We start from the raw sequence: 20,808 nt of genomic DNA, 5'->3' as shown, positions 1-20,808 counted from the left end.
TCCATGTTCTCATTCTGTTTATGCCAAATTCTGACTCTACCATCTGAATTTCTCAACAGAAATCGAGACTCATCAGACCAGGCAACATTTTTCCAGTCTTCAACTGTCCAATTTTGGTGAGCTCTTGCAAATTGTAGCCTCTTTTTCCTATTTGTAGTGGAGATGAGTGGTACCCGGTGGGGTCTTCTGCTGCTGTAGCCCATCCGCCTCAAGGTTGTGCGTGTTGTGGCTTCACAAATGCTTTGCTGCATACCTCGGTAGTAACGAGTGGTTATTTCAGTCAAAGTTGCTCTTCTATCAGCTTGAATCAGTCGGCCCATTCTCCTCTGACCTCTAGCATCAACAAGGCATTTTAGCCCACAGGACTGCCACATACTGGATGTTTTTCCCTTTTCACACCATTCTTTGTAAACCCTAGAAATGATTGTGCGTGAAAATCCCAGTAACTGAGCAGATTGTGAAATACTCAGACCGGCCCATCTGGCACCAACAACCATGCCACGCTCAAAATTGCTTAAATCACCTTTCTTTCCCATTCTGACATTCAGTTTGGAGTTCAGGAGATTGTCTTGACCTGGACCACACCCCTAAATGCATTGAAGCAACTGCCATGTGATTGGTTGATTAGATAATTGCATTAATGAGAAATTGAACAGGTGTTCCTAATAATCCTCTAGGTGAGTGTATATATATAATATATATATATATATATATATATATATATATATATATATATATATACATATATATATGTGTGTGTGTGTGTGTGTGTGTGTGTGTTTGTTTATTAAACCCAATGTTATGGGGACTAAAATGTCCCCACAAAGTATTTTTTGAACTTGTAGGATCATTCTTTTGGTCCCGATGAGGAAATAAGCTTAAACATCATATTAAATTATGTTTTTTTTTAAATGTTAAAATGCAGAAAGTTTTCTGTGATGGTAGGTTTAGAGTTAAGAGATAGAATATATAGTTTATATAGTATAAAAATCATTATGTCTATGAAAAGTCCCAATAAAACATGGAAATGTGCGCGCGCGTGTGTGTGTGTGTGTGTGTGTGTGTGTGTGTGTGTGTGTGTGTGTGTGTGTGTGTGTGCACGCATGTGAATAGTCCGTTTGTCATTAGAGAGGCTCTCCTGTGACGTCAGGCATGGTAAGATGGATGGAGCCTGCTGTGCATATAAGACACACAAACCTCTAACACACAAACACTCATGCTTGCTTGCGCCTCACACTGGGCTGAAAAACATTTCTCAGAATGAACTTTACAGGTGATTTACGCACAAACGACTGTGTGTGTACATTTGTTTAGCATTTATACGCATTTGTGTGAGTGTGTCACCTGGAGAGTGGCTGAAGGAGTCTGAGGAGGCGTCTGATAGTGAATGAAGAGACGCGGCTCGGCTGGCGCTACGTGTAACTGGACCCTCTCTAACTGGAGGCTGCAACGCAAAACACAAACAGACATGAATGCACTGAACATTAGCAATGTATGGATGCCTAATAAACAAAAAGTTGGACCATAAATGTATTTGAACACAAAGTATGAATGTCTCTATATTATATAACAAAATATCAAACCAATTACATTTATTTGACAAACATTTGGTCAGAAAAAAAAGAAAAGGTTTGTTAGGTTTCAAATAATACAAATATTGTTTGAAATTATTGTTCGTATAAAATTTTACTGGACAATTTCTGGTTGTCAAATGTTAGTGGAAAATGTTAATGTACTAAACTATGGTTGATAATCTGCAAGGAGATATATATCATATATGCACCCCAGTTTGGGGTTAGTAAGATGTATTTTATTTTGAAATAAATCAATACTTTTATTCAGCAAGGACACATTAAATGGGTCAAAAGTGACAGTGAAGACTTTTTACATTGTTACAAAAATGTATATTTTAATGCAGTTCTTAAACCCATTGGGGCCACTGTAAAAGAAGATATTAAAACTGGTTGAAAATAAGAGAAAGATATGCAGAGGAAAAGAACATAAAAGATTAGATTTACTCTGAAACGTGAGAAGTCAGAGTAGGAATCGTCAAAGGTTTTGTGATGAGCATCCACCAGCGTGTCAATGATGTTGCGCTGCTCCTCTGAGAGCCGAGGCTTCTGCGCCTCCCTCTGTGCCTCCTCATCCTTTCTCCTTTGGATCAGATCCTTTTTCCTCTGAACCTCTTCATCCGTCAGGATAACTGAAGGAAAGACAGACGAGTATCATCACTATACCCATGTACAATCATTTTATTACAGGTAGAATACATCTAAAAAATAAATGAGAAACTAAAAATCGAATATTATATGTTGTAATCCAGTGTTCTATTTTGACCATAATGCATTATAATTTAGTTGTTTGCTGATGATAAGCAATAGCTTTAAATTCAATCTCACAGACACTGATGAGGGGGAGAACAATTCCATCAGGCCAATATTTGTAAAAATACATGAGAAAAAAATGTATCCCCGCCTTTCTAAAAAAGCTAAATCTACTGGATATTTTTCTTCGTTTTCTACACTAAGCTGAGGATAATTATTATTATTAATTTTCAATCTCTCTGAATAAAAACGTAATTATTTATTTTTAAGTTTAACTGAATTTAACATGATTCTCTGTGCTTTCCCTGATATACTCTGGAGCACCACACAATTTGAAAACATGGGGGCGATGTTCTATATGAGAACGTGCATTACTACCAGTTTATTTTGGATCAAACTGTGACCTTTAGCAATATTCAGGTTTATAGCTATCATGATTGTTTGGGTCAATAAAACATTTCCAATATCAAATATTGCCGCTTTATGACTTGTTTAATTCAAATTTATCTTATCTTTCTGTGTGTCGTGTTTGTTTAAAAAAAAAAAAAAGTGGCATCATATAAGCTACACTTTCCGCTGATGATTCTTCAAAACACAAGAGCAATTGTGCATTTTGAAATCTCTGAAGTACCTTTCACTTACAAAATGATCTGCAAAGAACTGCCACTCCGGATCATGTGCTCACAAATGGCAAAACTACTTCCTTATACGAAGTATCACTTTGCTAACAGCCTTGTGTAAGGGACCTTTTATCAATGAACCACCTTACTCATTCTGTCTGGAACAACCTTGTAAAAAACTGTCACTTCCTGGAGAGCCCTTCAACACTGTAAAAATGACAGTTGGGACATGTTGAGACTTAGCAACGTTAAATAAAATCGAAACTATAATTAAAACATGATACAACAAATTGACTTGACTCCCCGTGATCACTGTTCCAAGATGTTTCATGTTGGCTAGTAACTCACACTCTTTCATCATGCCAATATCCAGGCAACGCTTGAGTCTGCAGGCCTGGCAGTGGCGACGGTTATCTTTAGTGATGGTGCAGCTTCCATTAAAAGGACAGGTAAAACTGGCCTTCCGCTTCATACTGCGCCTAATGAACACACACGCAAAACACACACACAAACCATAAATAGTCTGGCAGTATCACATTGGTTACAGATAATACATGTTAATGTGTTTCTTAATGAACATCGGTGTAAATGTGCGAATACCAAATTGGATGAGAGAAAATGTGTGCATGTGTACCTGAAGAAGCCTTTGCATCCCTCGCAGGTCATCGCATTAAAGTGAAAGCCAGTGGCTTTGTCTCCACACACACCACAGATCCGTGGAACATTACGGTCAAACTCATCTGGCACTTGAGTGGATGTACTAACAGCTGACTCCATCGCTGTAGGAGACGAAGGAGGAGGAGAGACAGTCAGAGACATACATTCAGAATTGTGCATGTATGGGGATGATGGGAAGAAGAACACTGACTGTATAATGTACACTACTGGTCAAAGGTCTGGAGTAATTAAGGTTTTTATTAAAGTCTCTTCTGCTCACCAAGGCTGCATTTATTTGAAAAAGATACAGTAAAACAGTTATATTGTGAAAAATTATTCCAATTATCAATGTTGAAAATTCTATAATTTAAAAGTTTAGTGTCAGTAAGATTTATTAAAAAGAATAAGAAATGTATACTTTTATTTAACAAGAACATCTTAAAATTATCAAACGTGACAGTAAAGACATTTATCATAATCTTTCGAGCTTCCTGTTCATCAAAGAATCCTGAAAAAAGTATCAAATTTTCCACAAAAATATTAAACAGATAAAACGGTTTTCAACATTGAAAATATTGAAATATCTTAATACTAATAATTGAGCACCAATAATAATAATTGATAAAAAACTGAGCACCAAATCAGCATATTAGAATGATTTCTGAAGGATCTGATGACACTGAAGACTGGAGTATTGATTGCTGAATATTCAGCTTTGCCATCAGAGGAATAAATGACATTTTAAAATAGAAAACATTTATTTTCAATTGTAATTGGTGGGCATAAGAGACGTCTTTCAAAACCATTTAGAAATCTTACTTATTCCAAAGTTTTGACCGGTAGTGTATGCAAGGCAGGAAAAAAAGAAGGAATTTCCCTATTTCTTCAGCACTGACCGACAGCATAACAAAACCACAAATCATAACTGACATTCTTTAGCAAGTGTTGAATAATTAACAATCCTTTAATAGAACAATATATCATTCTGATTAAAGCCATGAGACCAGTATAACAAACCGAATGGGGGGAAAACAGAGTTCTTTATATAAGCATCACTAATGTATGCGCATTGATAAACAGCGTACCAGATAGAGGGGAATATTAATTAGCTATCAGTGCTACACCACTGAGAAAGGGCTGGACCGCTCAGAGGATTGGAGTGGTTGTAGGAGACAGTGCAAATTAAAACAAACAGATATCAGCTTCAAGATCTCCATAGGAAGCTTTTTTCAAAGAATAAAAAAGAACAAGGTCAGCAAACACATAAACATGATAAAATCATTACAGCTCGATGGAACAACCCATGAGAAAGAGCAGCCGTGCTGAAATGAGTCAGAGGTCACAGTGACACGCCAACTCAAACAGGTAAAAAAGCATCAGGTGATAAGTATATTGTCACAATAAATGTGTATATGATAACAGCACGTGATTAACCCTTTCACTGTTGCAGAAAATGAAACCAGCAATGAAGTTGAGATCTATGTGAAAGGTCGCAGGGACATCACGATTCTGTGTACAAACAAGAACAGCACAAACCAAATAAACACAACTGTGCATAGAGAGTGAGGTCACGGTTTTCCTGTTTTCACTCCTTTTTGTGAGCTCTTCTGTATAAACGCAAAATCTTTCAACTGGTAAATATGCTGAAAGCTTCATGTAGTCCAAGTTCCACAACAGAAATACCAGTTCAGATCTAGAACACACGCACACACATGACGTGACCTCTTCAAGAGAAAGTTCTCAAATTACTCTAATGCACACCGAAAACTCACACTAATAAAACCATTTCAAAACACTTCAGCACATAATGATGCATTTATCTAAATTGGGCTATTCATTTATTCATCTATTCAAAATGTGTGAAACATTTGCAATTCCAGTTTGTGAAGATTTAGTTGGCAGTCAGCCATAAACATGGCACTACTTATGTGCATATTTTTGAAGGTAACCTCCAGATGGATGTTATTTTTCTTGACTTTTCAAGTAATGATGATTGTTTTTGGTTGTCAATATTTAGACGTCTTCAAAAAGGTGGATGGAAGTAAATCATATAATAATAACTAAATTATTTTATTAATAAAATTTGTGAACTTTGAAGTATAGGCCTCTACTGTCAGGGAATTACCAGACAAAGAAGGCATAGACAGTGAAAACAACACAGGTTTATTGCAGTATTAAAATAATAGCAGGTTGGGGAGAATAACTGGACAATAATAGCAGCATTTACGGTGCGTTTTACTGCAGTCCTTGTTGTAGACCAGACCATCATTGAATATGAAGTGTGCACTCTTATAGTGCTCTAGATGGCTAGTGACTGGTGTCAGGAGCGGAGGATGGCTGAATGAGTGCAGGTAAGAACCAGGAGGGATGCTGGGAAATGTAGTCTAGAGTGCATGTGACAGACCCCCATAATCATTCCTAAACAATCCAATCCAATGGGAATAGACAGAGGGAGAAGCCAGGGAGGACACCATGGTGGAGGCTTCCACGGCCTCCGTGCCCGTGACGAGGGAGCTTTGATTGGCCTCCGTGCCCGTGACGAGGGAGCTTTAATCGGCCTCCGTGCCCGTGACGAGGGAGCTTCGGTCGGCCTCCGTGCCCCTGACGAGGGAGCTTCGGTCGGCCTCCGTGCCGGTGACAAGGGAGCTTTGATCGGCCTCCGTGCCCGTGACGAGGGAGCTTTGATCGGCCTCCGTGCCCGTGACGAGGGAGCTTCGATCAGCCTCCGTGCCCGTGACAAGGGAGCTTTGATCGGCCTATGTGCCCGTGACGAGGGAGCTTTGATCAGCCTCCGTGCCCGTGACGAGGGAGCTTTGATCGGCCTCCTTGCCAGTGACGAGGGAGCTTTGATCGGCCTCCGTGCCCGTGACGAGGGAGCTTTGATCGGCCTCCGTGCCCGTGACGAGTGAGCTATGATCAACCACCGTGCCCGTGACGAGGGAGCTTTGATCGGCCTCCGTGCTCATGGACAGCGGGCTTGCGCTCTGGGGCTGGAGCGGACTCCAGAGCAAGCTCATGGGCTGGAGTGGACTCTGGAATGGTCCAATAGGCTAGAGCGGGCTTTGGAGCAGACTTATGGGCTGGAGCAAGCTCTTTCGTAAGCTCTTTCGTAATGACAGGTGCAGTCTAGCATAGAGAAGCAAAACCTTTCCTCATCACCATCCGTACTGACGTTCTAGGAGAGTCTGCTGACTTGGAAATCAGATCTCCATGCCAGTAGAAATAGCCTTTCTGGACCTGGGTTTGGGGACCCTAAAATAGTCTTCTGGGCAGGAAGGGACTCTAGAGCTCACGGTATGAGTGATGATGGAGTATGAACTGGGAGGATTTCAGAGACAGGTGGAGATTCCTCTGTGATGACTGTTGGCTCCTGAAGGACTGGAGTGAACTGGGGTGGTTGTGACTGAGGGGCGATGATGTCTTCAATTGATTCACCTACTGTGAAGGAGGATCCACTCAGCCACTGCACAAATTCAATGTATTGCTCCAGGAAACACGTGGTAGCTGCCACCAAAATTTGTTGCAAAAAGATAATCGTCCAAACCACTCCAGAAGGTTATAGGGCACATAGACTCCTCCACATAGACTTCGACCGTCCAGCCATCTTGTGAGATGAAGAGGAGCAAATCGGCGGGGTGGACTGGTGAATCTTGTCTGTGCTCATATTGCTGTCTGCTTTCAGGTAATTATCAGACTCAAAGGCAGATAGACAGTGAAAACCACAGGTTTATTGCAACATTAGGATATGAGCGCATAGGTAAGTAAATGGGAATATGGCAGGTTGAGGAGAATGATTGGATAATAACAGAATAGTGTTGTAGGTGCAGTAGGACATCGCAGATAGCAGATACGTGGACGGTGAACGTGGAGAGAACACACTTCCCGGCATGGTCCAGACAGGTGAGTATACTGGTAAGGGTAGAGGCTTGCTGGAGTGTAGAGGGATCACTAGGGAAATGGAGATCAAGGGGCAGGTAGAAGATCGCTGGGGAATTGTTGGGAATTTGTTGGGACATCGTAGGGGAATAATCTGTAGTCCTTGTTGTAGAGGAGACCATCACTGAATGTGGAGTGCGTGCTTTATAGTGCTCTAGATGGCTAGAGACTGGTGTCATGTGCAGCTGAATGAGCACAGGTGACTGAATGAGCACAGGTGTCTGAATGAGCACAGGTGAGAAACAGGAGGGATGCTGGGAAATGAAGTCTAGAGTGCACGACACCTACAGTGGCCCCAAATATGTTTAAATGTGTCTGTCATTATAATATAATAAAATACAAAAACAAAGTGGAATTTATTTCAAAGAAAGTAATGATAAAGAAATAAACTTCTCATTTTTACTTTATATATGCTTACATAAGCATTCACATATTGGTGCAGTCAAGTGCAGGAAAAAAGTCATTGCGTTTCTGGATTGTGCCTCAGCCTGTAGAAAAAAAAATCATTTAAATAATGAAGTAGACTTAGTGAAGTGAGCTGTATGACTGATTAGCCTAGCTATAAAATATAGTCCTCACCAACTAATATAAACAATGCCCCATTACACACAATAAACTAAAATGAGCTAAACATTTAAGGTGCAACACAAAAAGATAGAAGGATAGGACCATGTTTGGCAATCCCCAGGAAATCCATTAATACTATAATACTATTCACCTGAAAATAAAAACAAGGGTCACACTTTTCAATATAGCTGCTCGATATTGGAAATGAACTGACTGTGGCGAGCAGGACGAGGTTGAGGGCCGTGGGAGGACGGCGTGAGGCCGGTTCCGTGATTACTGATGAGCGACACCTGCACGACGCAGCAGTCTCGTATCTCTAACGGAGGAGAAGCAGCAAAAAAGGAGGAAAGACGACAGTGGAGATTGAGAAAGGAACAGGCCTACTCATGATGTGTTGTGTTTTATTATATGTGACAGCAGTCGTTCGTGAGGGGCTGCTGTCTTTTACTTTAGTTTTGTGTTTGTTTATTTTATTATTAAAGTCTTTAAATGTTCGCCGGTTTCCGCTTCCTTTTTCCCATAACAATGAACTGCGTTACACTGACATGACATTGTGATATTTTGTTTTTCTGCTATATATTTTGTCGTATGAAAACACGTTCAAATGATAAACTCTCGCTCTATGATGGTTAAACTTTGCAATTAATCTGAGAATCACATGAATTATGAACCGTGGTGCCTGGCCTGTACAGATCAAGAACGATCCCTATACTTGACATCGCACATCCTGCGATTTGACTTTCACGGCTGCACACATCGCGATATCTATGTTACAAAATATATATATATCGTGCAACCCAAGTCACACTTCATTTTAGGTGTCTCGTCTTTAAGTACTATGTACTAAAATCATAACTTTTAGGGACAATTTTCTTATTAGGTACAATGTTCAACTTTGCTGCTATTGAGGTGGGATACGGAAAAGATTTAGGACAGGTTTGGTGGTATGGTTAGGTTTAAGGGGGGGTTAAGGTGTAAGGGAGAGGTCAACAGTGTAATTATAGATGTAATTACAGAAACTAAGTACATCTGTAATTACATGAAGGTATTTTTTTTAAATATAAGCACAATGTAACAACATGCATGTACACAATAAGTGCATTGTTTCAATTGATTAATTGAAATGTTAGTACATAGTAGTCTAAGACACTTGATATAAAGTGGGACCAAAACAAGAATATAATGCTGAAAGTCTCACAGAATTCGCTTTCCTTTTAAAAAAGGATGCAAATTGTTTGATAAATTAAGACCTTGCTTTTTCAAGTCTCCAAAATCATTGATTGTGTGTGCACATTGTGTGTTTTGTTGAGATTCTGGACTGTGCAGAATGCACATGCCACATCTCCACTATTCACACTTCAGTATATCGCTCTTGTTATCAACACACACATAGCATGAAGGAGATAAGAGACTTTCAGAAAATGTTAAATGTGTCTCAACTGGGTAGTCAGGTTAATGTTCCATCTTATGCCACATAGCATCTTAAGAACTCTGAGAACACCTGGGATTTTTTAGGTCTGGACATGTGAAGACGGCATGACTGACACTTTGACTGTGGCCTCACTATATGTATGACCGTGATGCCCTTTAAGGTAGTGCAGAGTTAATGATTGAATGGACAGAAGCATCACATAGCACTAACAAGTATGTAGGCCAAGGTGTATGAGAAAGACTGTCCCTCTTCAGAAGGATGACCTGATTGTGAGTTTAATGGCCTGTTTATCATATAAAAGAACATGATATACACCGGAGAAGATCAGCATCGAAATAACGTGCATGATCATTATCTTTTAATCAAAATTGAAAACAAGGATTGACTAACAATTGACTTTGACCTTCTCAACACAAAAAAAAGAGCAAAGTCATTGTGGATAAACACAGGTTACCATATTCCATAACATATTGCTAGTGGTAATTGTGTAACATACAGTGTTCATGCTACAGTAACTCTATAACATGTAACTATGGTGATACCTCAATCGTCATACGTAACTATGGTTCCTTCGCAATAAATACTTCTAGTAACTGCACAATGTGGTTCGACTTTGTAACGAGTGCAACATTTAGACATAGTTAGGTCATAAATTTAAGCAAACAGAGAAAAGCGCCACAGCCCTTCCAGCAGAGGTCGAGGGGCGCCTGTATGGAGGACAGGACAGAGATGCTGTCAGGGTTTCATAAACCTTCATTAGCTATGACAACAGACAGAGACAGACTCACACGGCAGAAATGGCAGGCCTGACATAGAGACCATGTGGAAAACTCAGGAACACATGCAACTGTACTAAAGCTTCGTAGAAATGTTCTCACAACCCAGCAAACTGGCGCTGACGGCTATAATGCAAGAACGATCAGCAGACTCATAAAAACCATAAAAACAGACAGAGACTTTGAGACAAACTGTCCTACACATTTCCAACGCACACACACACGCAAAGGAAATGTGTGCGTATGTGTAATGCGCAGAGCCAGTTGGGGTCAGTTCTGGTCCAGAACACACAGAAACTGCTGTTGTCCTCAAACAAACCTGACTGGAAACACACTGCCAGATTATAACACTGCCACACACTCACACACAAAGTCTTTCCCTCACATACACAACACACAAAATTCCACAAGTACACCACACAAATACAAACTTAGACTCGTGCCAAGCAACACTCTATGAGGACATGGTAAAGTAATTTTTCTGTCAGATTCTTTCAGAAATTTCCATTTGCTTAAGCTAAAAACATACACATTATGTGAACATAAGTAATTGTTTATAGTAGATGCTTAACCACAGACAGCATTTACATTAAAATACCGCTCAGGAGCCCGAACAGCCGATATATTCCTTGAAATCAAGACGGATAAGATTTAACTTCAAGAAATGTGGTTAACTTGAGGAGAAACGCAAATTCAATCCATGTAGGCCAGGGTTCCTAAAATCCGGTCCAGGAGGAACACTGCCCTGCAGAGTTTATTTCCAACCCTAATCAAACACGCCTGAACAAGCTAGTCAAGGTCTTCAGAGTTACTAGAAAATTGCAGGAAAGTGAGTTCGGTCGTGGTTTGAGCTAAACTCTCCAGGACAGTGGCCCTCCAGGCTGGATTTGAGGAACCCTGATGTAAGCAAACATCACATCCTCAAAGGACAAACATTTTTGCATAAACACAATTTAAAGGGATAGTTCGCCAAAAAAATGAAAATTCTGTCATCATAAATGGAAATATTTTGAGTTTTTTCTTTTCTCAAAACTATCCGTTCTGTTCTTCAAAAGCGAAAGTCACACAGGTTTGGAACGACATGGTGAGTAAATGATGATAAAATTTACATTTTGGGGGGTACTATCTCTTTAATACGGTGGAGAATGCTGCACTTTTCATTCCCACTTTTATTTTACATTAACCTCAGGATTTCTTTTCTATTTTTATTGCTTGCATTACTTTATCAGAAAACTTAAAATAAGGGACAAATGTGCATCTCGGAATGATGATGACGTAGACATATCGCAGTTCAAAACAAGTGAGAAAACAACTTTAACAAGACATTGTGAAAAACAACCTCAATTGAGCCTCATCATCACCTTTTGATTGGAGCATAAATTTTGTGTAATAACCACTAAACTTTATAATTATATGTATTTATTTGGTAAATATGTAATTTTTGATACAAAATCCCTCCGCTTCATGATAATGACTGACTGTATATTATGCCTTACATACCGTCTATGCAAAATAATAGGATCTCACAAAAAACAATGCAAGGGAAAGAAATGTAAAAAAAATGATCATACATCTTTGTTATTTCAGTCCATTTGATTCTCAACCCATGTAGGTTTAGTGAAGCCATATATACCAATGTCAAGCATCTGAGCAAATAGTACGAATCCACAGTAGCTGAAGATATGCTGCGCAAAGACATACATTAATCATTTATCGTTCCATCATGCTGAAAAACCTCCACACACTGTACATCAATTATTTCTGAACTGTTAAATTCACCATAAGCAAACAAATATTATTTATAAAAAGATACAAAGACAAAGATAGCCCTGTAAAACATTAGCCACAGTAAACAAACAAGCATCAGGCCAACACTGTTCAGGTTACATTACTAAATGGCCTGAAGTCAAAATTAGGCTGTTTACTAATGAGAAATCTTTCTCAGCTGTGAATAGTCTCTTTACGTATTCGTCTTTGGTTACCCTTGCCATAACGCGACCACTCACTCTGCTCATGCACGAGGCAAGAACACACACATGACCAGAAAAGTGTAACTGACTCCTCCTACCTCTTTCCTCCCTTTTCCCTCCTTCCGTACAGGGGGTCTTTCTACCCTGTGTCCAATCCCAGTGGTCTGCACGCACACGCACACACACACACACACACACACACACACACACACACACACACACACACACACACACACACACACACAGAGCCAACTTCCCCTTCAATGGGCCTCTCTACAGGGCTACAGTCAAGGCCTCACAGCTTCTGCCTAAAGTTACAGAAACTACACACAGGCCCACACATTCCAGCCTCTGAAATGAGCACCGCCACAATAACAACCTAAACATCACAATCCAGTTCCTTTAAACAAAAGAAACATATCATCAGTGCAACCTACATAGAGCAAGACATGTACAAATGAAAGTCCAGTACAGGCACAGGCTCAGACACTATCGTGATTGTGAACATAATATACAGGTGCATGGGAAATCTGGAGCACACTGAACATGTAAACGTCCTGTAGTAATATAGATTTTGCTGCTGCGGTACATTCTGGAGCTCAGCACAAAACAAATCCATGTATTTTCAGTAAATTTTCCTGCACTGATAATCTAATCAAACTTACAAAAATTAAGAGAGAGAGGACAAAATTAGATATGCGTATAGTTGGTGTATGTATATATAACATCAACATTCTTATGGTTTAAAAAAAAAAAAAGTTTCTCACCAATAAAGTAGAAATGTTCAGGCTGCATTTATTGGTCCAAAAAAGTAGTAAAATCAGTAATTATGTGGAATATTATTACAAATCAAAATAACTTTTCTATTTTATTTATTTTTTTCTATTATTTAAAGTGTCATTTATTCCTGTGATGGATGGCAAAGCTGAATTTTCAGCAGCATCATTACTTTAGTCTTCAGTGTCACATGATCCTTCAGAAATCATTCTATTAGCATATTTGGTCCTCAAGAAACATTTATTTTTTATCATTGATGATAAAAAAACAGCTGTGCTGCTTAATAAGAATGCATCTCTGATGAATAAAACTATTCATTTCTTTTAAAAAATGACTGTCCCCTAACTTTAAAAATGGTAGGTTTTGAAATCTTTCAAATTTCAAATTAGAAAATAGCAGCCCTGAATTTGCACAATGGTGCATCGTTCACAAAGCAACCACTTTTACCAAATGCATTCTAGCCACACAAAACACAAACACATTATCTGATACAACTTGTCCAAGGCATAGCCAAATCAAACATGGGACAAGGGTAAGCATTACGTTGATTTTTAAAGTCTACTACTACCTGACATAAACCAAAAACTTGAAAATATGGGAATTAATATGGCCAGGTATTTTTCTTTTTACCATGCTTATCTGACATGCCCTAACTAGTTGTCCATTACACTATCAAAATGTCTGTAAAAATAGGGCACAATGTACTCTAATATGAAGGTGATTTACCTGCATTTTAAATTATGAATTGCAATGTGTTTTGTTTTAGGGATAGCGGATATTTCCGTAAAATAAATGCATAATGTCCTGGCAGAAAAATTACCAGTACATTTTCCATTTTTTTTTTATTTACAGTATAGGAACACTGAAAAAGTCCTAGCTCAGTTCAACAGACATGTTAAACAAACTATGCGGACAACAACAATTTCTCAACATACCAACAGCACAATGTGCTTTCATGTGAGTCACACGCTCTCTCTCTCTCCACAAGGACATTATATTTAACAATACTCCTGAGGTTAATATGATTTATATAACAGGGTTTTAAAAGCATTTTTTATTTTTCACTTTCATCATAAGGTTTTATAAAACATATAGGCCTCCATCAGGAAAATACTATGCACTTTTTTATTGTGAAAAAGGATAATAATGTGTATAATTATGACAGCAAAAAATTAACAAAAGTATAAGAAAGCAGAATTGAAAAAATATTCAATTGGAAGAATTATTTTCACTTACAATCAAACATATACAAATAGGCAAGTGCATAATATATCATGTCTTGGTGTACATTTAAATATGCCCATATGTGAAAGCATGTGAATGAAAGTTTAATTATATTGTAACTATGCTAATGCATATTAACTAATGATCTATAAAGCATTAAAATGCATTAATGTATGGTAACATTATCAAAGCAAGTTATTATAAAATATACCGCAAACACGCTTTATCAAAAAACATTTATCCGATGTGAATCAGTACACCAAAACCTGCATTTTTGTTATGAATTCGTAGTTCAGTATATCTCAGACATTACAGTATGTGGTCAGAAAAATGAGCTAAATCTCCAAAGCAGTAACTTTAAAAGTGCTGGTAAAGATATAGAAGCGATATTGTCGCTGTGATTGTATGATGTCGCAGTTACAAATTACTGCAACAGATGAGCTGATACGCAGCTATACAATTAAACTCAATACACGCTTTTTTATTGCTTAGAATAGAATTAATGCTCATTAGCAGGAATTTTCTGCTATACGTCATTCTTCAGAACTATCTGTTCTTGGGAGGCATGTGCAAAGTTTTCCACGTTGTATAACTTGCCAAGATCGGTGTTTAAACTGCATTAAATCAGTGCAACGAGAAAGATACATCGAAGACATACAACGAATAAATAAACAAACAGTTATTATAGTGACAAAGGTGTTTTAGCTCAGCAACTACCCACATAAACTCTCTTTCACTCTATCTGGAGCTCATGTTCCATGTTAAAAAACAGTTACTTGAGTAGGTTACCTAACATTAGCAGACTAGCAGCTTTTGTTGTGAATTGCATTAGTGTGAGCACAAGGTTCACTTTGATAATAGTGTGTGTTAGAGTAAACAGCTCGCTTCGTACCTGCGTGCAACTTTTCCGATCAAGCGTGATGTGACTTTTGCTGCTTCACTCTAGCCCGTAACTTGTAAATCTTGTTTTTTTTTCACACCGAGAACTTGGCGCCAGCTCACATGCTAGCACGCCGAGAAAACACGCCCACCGCCTCGGCAGCGCAGCCCGCAGAGGGTCGCCTACCTCGCGTCCAGCCGCACCGCAGCCCCGTATTCGCGATCGAGCCTCTGGAGGAGCTAGTCGATGAGATGCTAACGAATTACGCTGGCTATTGCAGATTTGCAATCCATCCCATCTCGCGAGTCTATGGATTAACTAAAGACAAATAAATCAAAAATCTTTCGAATCTGAAAGCACTACCTCCGCGCCCTGTGGGCGATTCGCAGTTTCCGGACAAAAAAACAAACTTTGAACCCACGCTGGTTAGGACTGTAAAAATGTTGTACTTGACCCTAAATAGATGGGACTCCGTGTAATTACGCCCCGCCCCGACTCTACCCTGTACAGCGGATTTTCCTCCAAAGACTGTGCTGTGAGCGTTCGTCCGCTGTTTTGGTTGGTGTGACATCCTCTGCCACGCGCGCACTGTTTGGACAGGTCGGTTGTTCGTAAAGCGCGTGGGGACAACTCCCACATTCCACAAGCAAAACACACTCACTCACACGCACAAACCCCACTGCATTCACAGGCAGAGACTGCGCGCGCGCACACACACACACACACACACACACATACACTCACGCGCGCGAGGGGTGTGTCATGACGTCAGAAGCATCAACGAGGTAAACAGTTTGTCCGCATGAGGTCGAACATTGTGTTCGTGTATAAATGTGTAAGCCACTTGGACTGACTGGACTGAAAACTGGTATTGGACTGCATTAAATTAATTAAAACTAATTTACTCATCCTATTGCAAGCACAATTTTCTTCTTTGAAACACAAAATATGTTATGCAGATGACTGTAGGCTACTATTCACTTTCATTGTATTTAAATAAAAAGCTGCAAGGCTATCGTTCCCTAACATTCTGTCTTATTTTCTCATAAGGGGGAATCATACGGGTGAGTAAATGGTGAGAGAAATTATTTGTGTATTTTACTGTTCCTTTAAGAAAAAACATAAATACAACGCAAACAATTTATGGCCGAGCCAATACCATAATAGCAGTATGCGATTTCCAGTCACTAAGCGCAGTAATTCGTGGAAATGTTCAGCCATGTATGACGGCCAGTGTTGTTGTTTTTTTTATTATAATATTTTGGTTTGTAAGGAGATGAGTTCATGTTTTTCTCGGTGTGTCTGCCTGAGTAGTATAGCTGGAGTAGTATAGAGGCTTCTGTTTTAGGCCTCGAACGCAGAACACATGGTGTGTGCGTGTGTGTATGCATAAGATCACATGGGGAAATTCATCTCTGTGGCACCTAGTGGGAGAAGAATGGTTTTGTGTCATGTTTGTGTGCATGCATTTGTGTGTAAATGATATCTGAGCAGTAATGGATGGTGAATGTTGAGAGAAAGGGAGAGAAACGTGATGGAGTGACCTCGCGAAAGTTAGATCGTCGTAGAGGCATGAACGGAAGTAAAAGATACAGAGAGAGAGAGAGAGAGAGAGAGAGAGAGAGAGAGAGAGCCCCGTATGGTTATCCCCTGGCTGTTTCCGTTGTCCTCTCAAGGGAACATATGGGCTATTGTCTGGAAATGTAGGGGCACGCTTAGGGTACTGAGCATTCTTTGTAAATCCACTTAAAACAGAAATGCAAAGAGAAATAAAAGATTCAGAGGCTTACGGGAATATGTATAGTCTCATTACACTATTAATAATATGTGAATCTATGTGCTCGTGATGTTTAATCTGGTCTTGTGACCTTCAGATGACTCTGTTATGGTGTTCACCTATAAAAGATCCCTCTCACGATAGTCTCCTGCGTTTGCTAAAGACTAAGATAATACTCACTTTTTTGCAAAAACCTTTGTTCTCCTCTCTCCATTTCTAATGCAAAAAATGTTCTGACGGTTACAGTGATGTAACAGGTAATAACATTTCTACAAAGATCGCGTTGGAATGTGTGAGGAACGGGAATGTTTCTTCATTTTAGATCAAAGGTCAAGAGCAGCCAGCCAATCCGCATACTGCATGGAAATGATATAAAAACATGCCTTAAAATACTTTTTTAAAGCTATAAATGATCAAAAAAAAATTCAGCAGAACATTTTGTAAACAGCAATAGTTAGTATTATTACAATATGCTTTTGTATATGCTTTACTGTTGTGCAACATAAGGAGTTGTTTGTCGGATTCATAGTTAGCATAGATTAATACGTAAATTACACTTTATAAGGGATTACACTCTATTTTAATGTATCAATGTTACGGTGTAATTGCACAAATAAGTACACTATAAAAAATATTTTTTGACTCAACTCATATTTTGTTTCTTTTTTGCATGGGCTTTTTGAGTTTTACTTTTTTGGAAAAGTCTATCTGACTATTTATAAAGTAATCTGATTAAAGTAATCTGATTAGATTAAATTAAATTAAATTGGATAGTTTTAAAATCTTCACTTACTGTAGCAGCAAATCAACATTGAATGTATTAGCACTAAAATATTAATTTGTAAATTACATTTGATTTAGACTAAAATGGCAAATTAAAATCACAGCAACACATATTTGAATACACAATTGAATTTATTGCAATAACAAACACCTAAAAACAACCACACAGAATGCTATCTTACGCCTGACTCAATGTATGTCTTATGCTTGCCTCAGTTTTCAAATAAAGCAATAAGAACATATATCATCAAGCTGGATTAATTTGCTGTGAAAAAATAAATTTAACAAGCTCACCCCACAACATTCATTATAGAAATGTCCTTTGTTCAGAACTTTCCTTTCAAAAAGAAACAGTAAAGATTGTTAAACACCTCTGAATTGACTTCATGACATTTTAAACTCATCAATGTGAACTCACTCAAGCTTCAACAAATTTATCAATGAAAATAAACACCACTCAAAAAAAAAAAAAAAAGCAGTTGTATGCGCCAGTGTTTCCTCACTGCATTTTTTTTTTCAGGCCATGAATCTTTGGTTTCATGTGCATAGCTCTTCCTACCAACCTTCATGCAAATTTTGATGGATTACCTCAAAGGTGTATCGTAGCTCTTTGGGATAGTCAATGTACAAAGCATAAAGGTGTGGCAAAACAGTGTGGCAAAAGCATTTTGAACATATTGGACATCCAAAACCACAAATGTCCTCCTCCAGTATCACAGCCACATCCACAACATCATCTGGGAAGACACTATCGTGTCTGGTGTCCTCACTCACGGTCAAGATGTCCACAATAACCCTGCGAACAATGTCTTGCATCATCAATAGGCTGAAAAGAATGAGAGAGAAAAAACTCTGCGGTGAATAACTTTCATTACTGCATAAAACAGATAATACAAACATTTAAGGAATTCATTGGCATTTTCCCTGCATTTATTTCCAGGAGTAAATATTGAATTGTATTGTTCATGCAACAGTTTACATCAGCAGCTTGAACACTGAACAGTATCTGTGTTTGTGTGGACAGCTGTTGTTTTATTCTGAATGTAATCATTCTCATTGATGATTCAGAGCATAATGTTTACATCAACACTAAATAATTGGATTGACGTGTGTGATTGTTGGATCAAATCAGAATTATAATATATTGGAAAATAACTGACATAAGTGCAATATTTTTTGTTTTTGTGACAGTGACACATATTTCGATGTGAAAAAACAGAATACAGGAATTTCCAGAATACTTGAATAGCACTATTTGGAAATAATAATTCTAGAAAATATTTACATCTGAATTTCTTGGTTTTTAAAAGCTCTAATTTTGGCTGAAAACTGCAGGGAGTCCTTAAATATACACTTAAAAATACACTTTGTAAACAGCAATAGTTGTTTATCGGATTTATAGTTAGCATTTAGATTCATACATTCAATTAAGAGTTCAGTAAAATTAGATAAAACTGAGGTTACACTTTATTTTAAGGTATCCCTGTTACTGTGTAATTACACGAAGTAAGTAGGCTAATTTTAAGTAGTCTATAGTAGGCTACTATAGGGTTTGGTTATGGGTTAGTTATTGCTTTTAATGGTGTATACTGTACTGTTATAGGGCTACTGTTATATTGTACCAACATTTGTTAGAATTTTTAGTCTGTTAATTGACCCTTACTTAGTAATGAAAATATGTTCTTACTAAAGGGAAACAGAAAGAGAAAGCGCTCATCTTCGACATCATTATTCATAAATGGCACAACGAAAAAAGGCATTTGATTTCCTGGAGAAAGGTGTGGATAAACAGCGAGAAAAATGAAAAATAAACGGGGTTCAGTCTCAGATTCGACTCTTGCAAATGCTTAAAGAATCTGCTGCAGATGTTTTTGCCACAATTAAATTATACATTTAAGAAGTAGGCTCACCCTGGATTGTTCGTGCATGACAGTGATCTCTTGTTTTTGATTTGAGATTTGAAAATAATAAAAGAGGCATAGCGTTTTGTAACAATCTGATGTACCTGTTGCTCGGTAGAAAGGTATAAATAAAGTAGCCTATTAAAACCTTTTTCGACGGAGGAGATTGTGAGTTTGAGATTGCCTTCAGTCGGAGCCACTGCCTGTAGCCTACAAGAGCTTAATTTATAGTTGAGGTCTATGCTATGTTTATACTACTAATAAAGTAAAGCAAAAAAAGCTGATAAAATTCGACAAATATAAAAGTGAGTATAGGTTATAACGTTACAACGGTTATTTCTATTTAACAAGCTTAACGTTGGTTTGAGTGAAGTGAACCTGCAATTGACGCGGCCGTAGCAAAATAAAATAAAATAAAATAGCCAAGCGACATATATATGCCCGAATTAAGGAAACATTGCAAATTCACAATAATCACACATACACACACAATTTTATACTATATATATATAACAGCAATCACATCGACATATCGGTAATACTCGTTATGCTGCTCCTCGCGGCAGTGCGGTCCCATGGTGTAATGGTTAGCACTCTGGACTTTGAATCCAGCGATCTGAGTTCAAATCTCGGTGGGACCTCGTCCTTTTGAAAATGTAGAAAAAGCCACCGTAGTTGAAGATTGAAAACAAATGTTATGTCGTGTTGAATTAGAAAACCCAAGCTTAAAGCATCAGCTTTGTAACTCCATAAAAATGATAATTCACCATATGTACGTTTACAAAACAAGCAATGACACAGTCTCCAAGAAGTGACTCGTGAGTATGCTCGATCATATTTCTTTTATTGATGAGGATGGGCTGGCTTTGATATTTGATAGCTGCTTATTTAAATCATCAAAATTTGTGACGGTAAAATAAATTCACATGAGCACAACAGCCCCTCAGTGATCCCTTGTTGCAATGGCCTTTTTTGAATATGTGTATAGGCCTATATAAAATCATTTGTATTAGGCCATCACTTTCAGTGATTAATAATTTTAAAGAAAAAACTAGTTTTATTTAGCTCTATGACCAGATTGAGGATGTAAAAATGTTTCAAATTTCCAAACTAATTATAAATATATTGTTAATTTACTCTTTGCAGAGATCTATGTTGATTTACAGTCTGATGGTTACTGTGAG

The 20,808-nt window shown here is 38.2% G+C and overlaps 1 protein-coding gene and 1 non-coding gene across 4 annotated transcripts in view; one reads left to right on the top strand and one right to left on the bottom strand.

Moving 5' to 3' along the window:
• The window catches only part of vdrb (vitamin D receptor b), a 28,117-nt gene extending 12,204 nt beyond the window's left edge, over positions 1–15,913 (bottom strand). The window contains exons 1-5 of one of the 3 annotated variants that reach the window (XM_077198412.1): positions 15,176–15,913; positions 3,579–3,723; positions 3,293–3,423; positions 2,019–2,203; positions 1,345–1,444 (exon numbers count right to left, since the gene is read on the bottom strand). In XM_077198412.1, the coding sequence (XP_077054527.1) occupies positions 1,345–1,444; positions 2,019–2,203; positions 3,293–3,423; positions 3,579–3,721 (559 nt within the window). In that variant the 5' untranslated portion in view covers positions 3,722–3,723; positions 15,176–15,913. Of the gene's footprint in view, positions 1–1,344; positions 1,445–2,018; positions 2,204–3,292; positions 3,424–3,578; positions 3,724–10,910; positions 10,975–15,175 lie in introns of those variants that run through there. The other 2 variants (XM_077198413.1, XM_077198414.1) reach the window with 2 other exon arrangements.
• A 4,280-nt stretch (positions 15,914–20,193) lies between these two features.
• trnaq-uug (transfer RNA glutamine (anticodon UUG)) lies at positions 20,194–20,265 on the top strand. Its single transcript has one exon. It is a non-coding gene; the product is annotated as a tRNA-Gln (tRNA).
• Positions 20,266–20,808: the final 543 nt, after the last annotated feature.

This window comes from Siphateles boraxobius, unplaced genomic scaffold (genome assembly GCF_051911475.1).
Source record: "Siphateles boraxobius isolate OS27281-9 unplaced genomic scaffold, OSU_SipBor_1 41, whole genome shotgun sequence".
NCBI lineage: Eukaryota > Metazoa > Chordata > Actinopteri > Cypriniformes > Leuciscidae > Siphateles > Siphateles boraxobius.
Note: the sequence above shows the minus strand (reverse complement) of the source record. Positions and strands in the feature narration are given on the sequence as shown.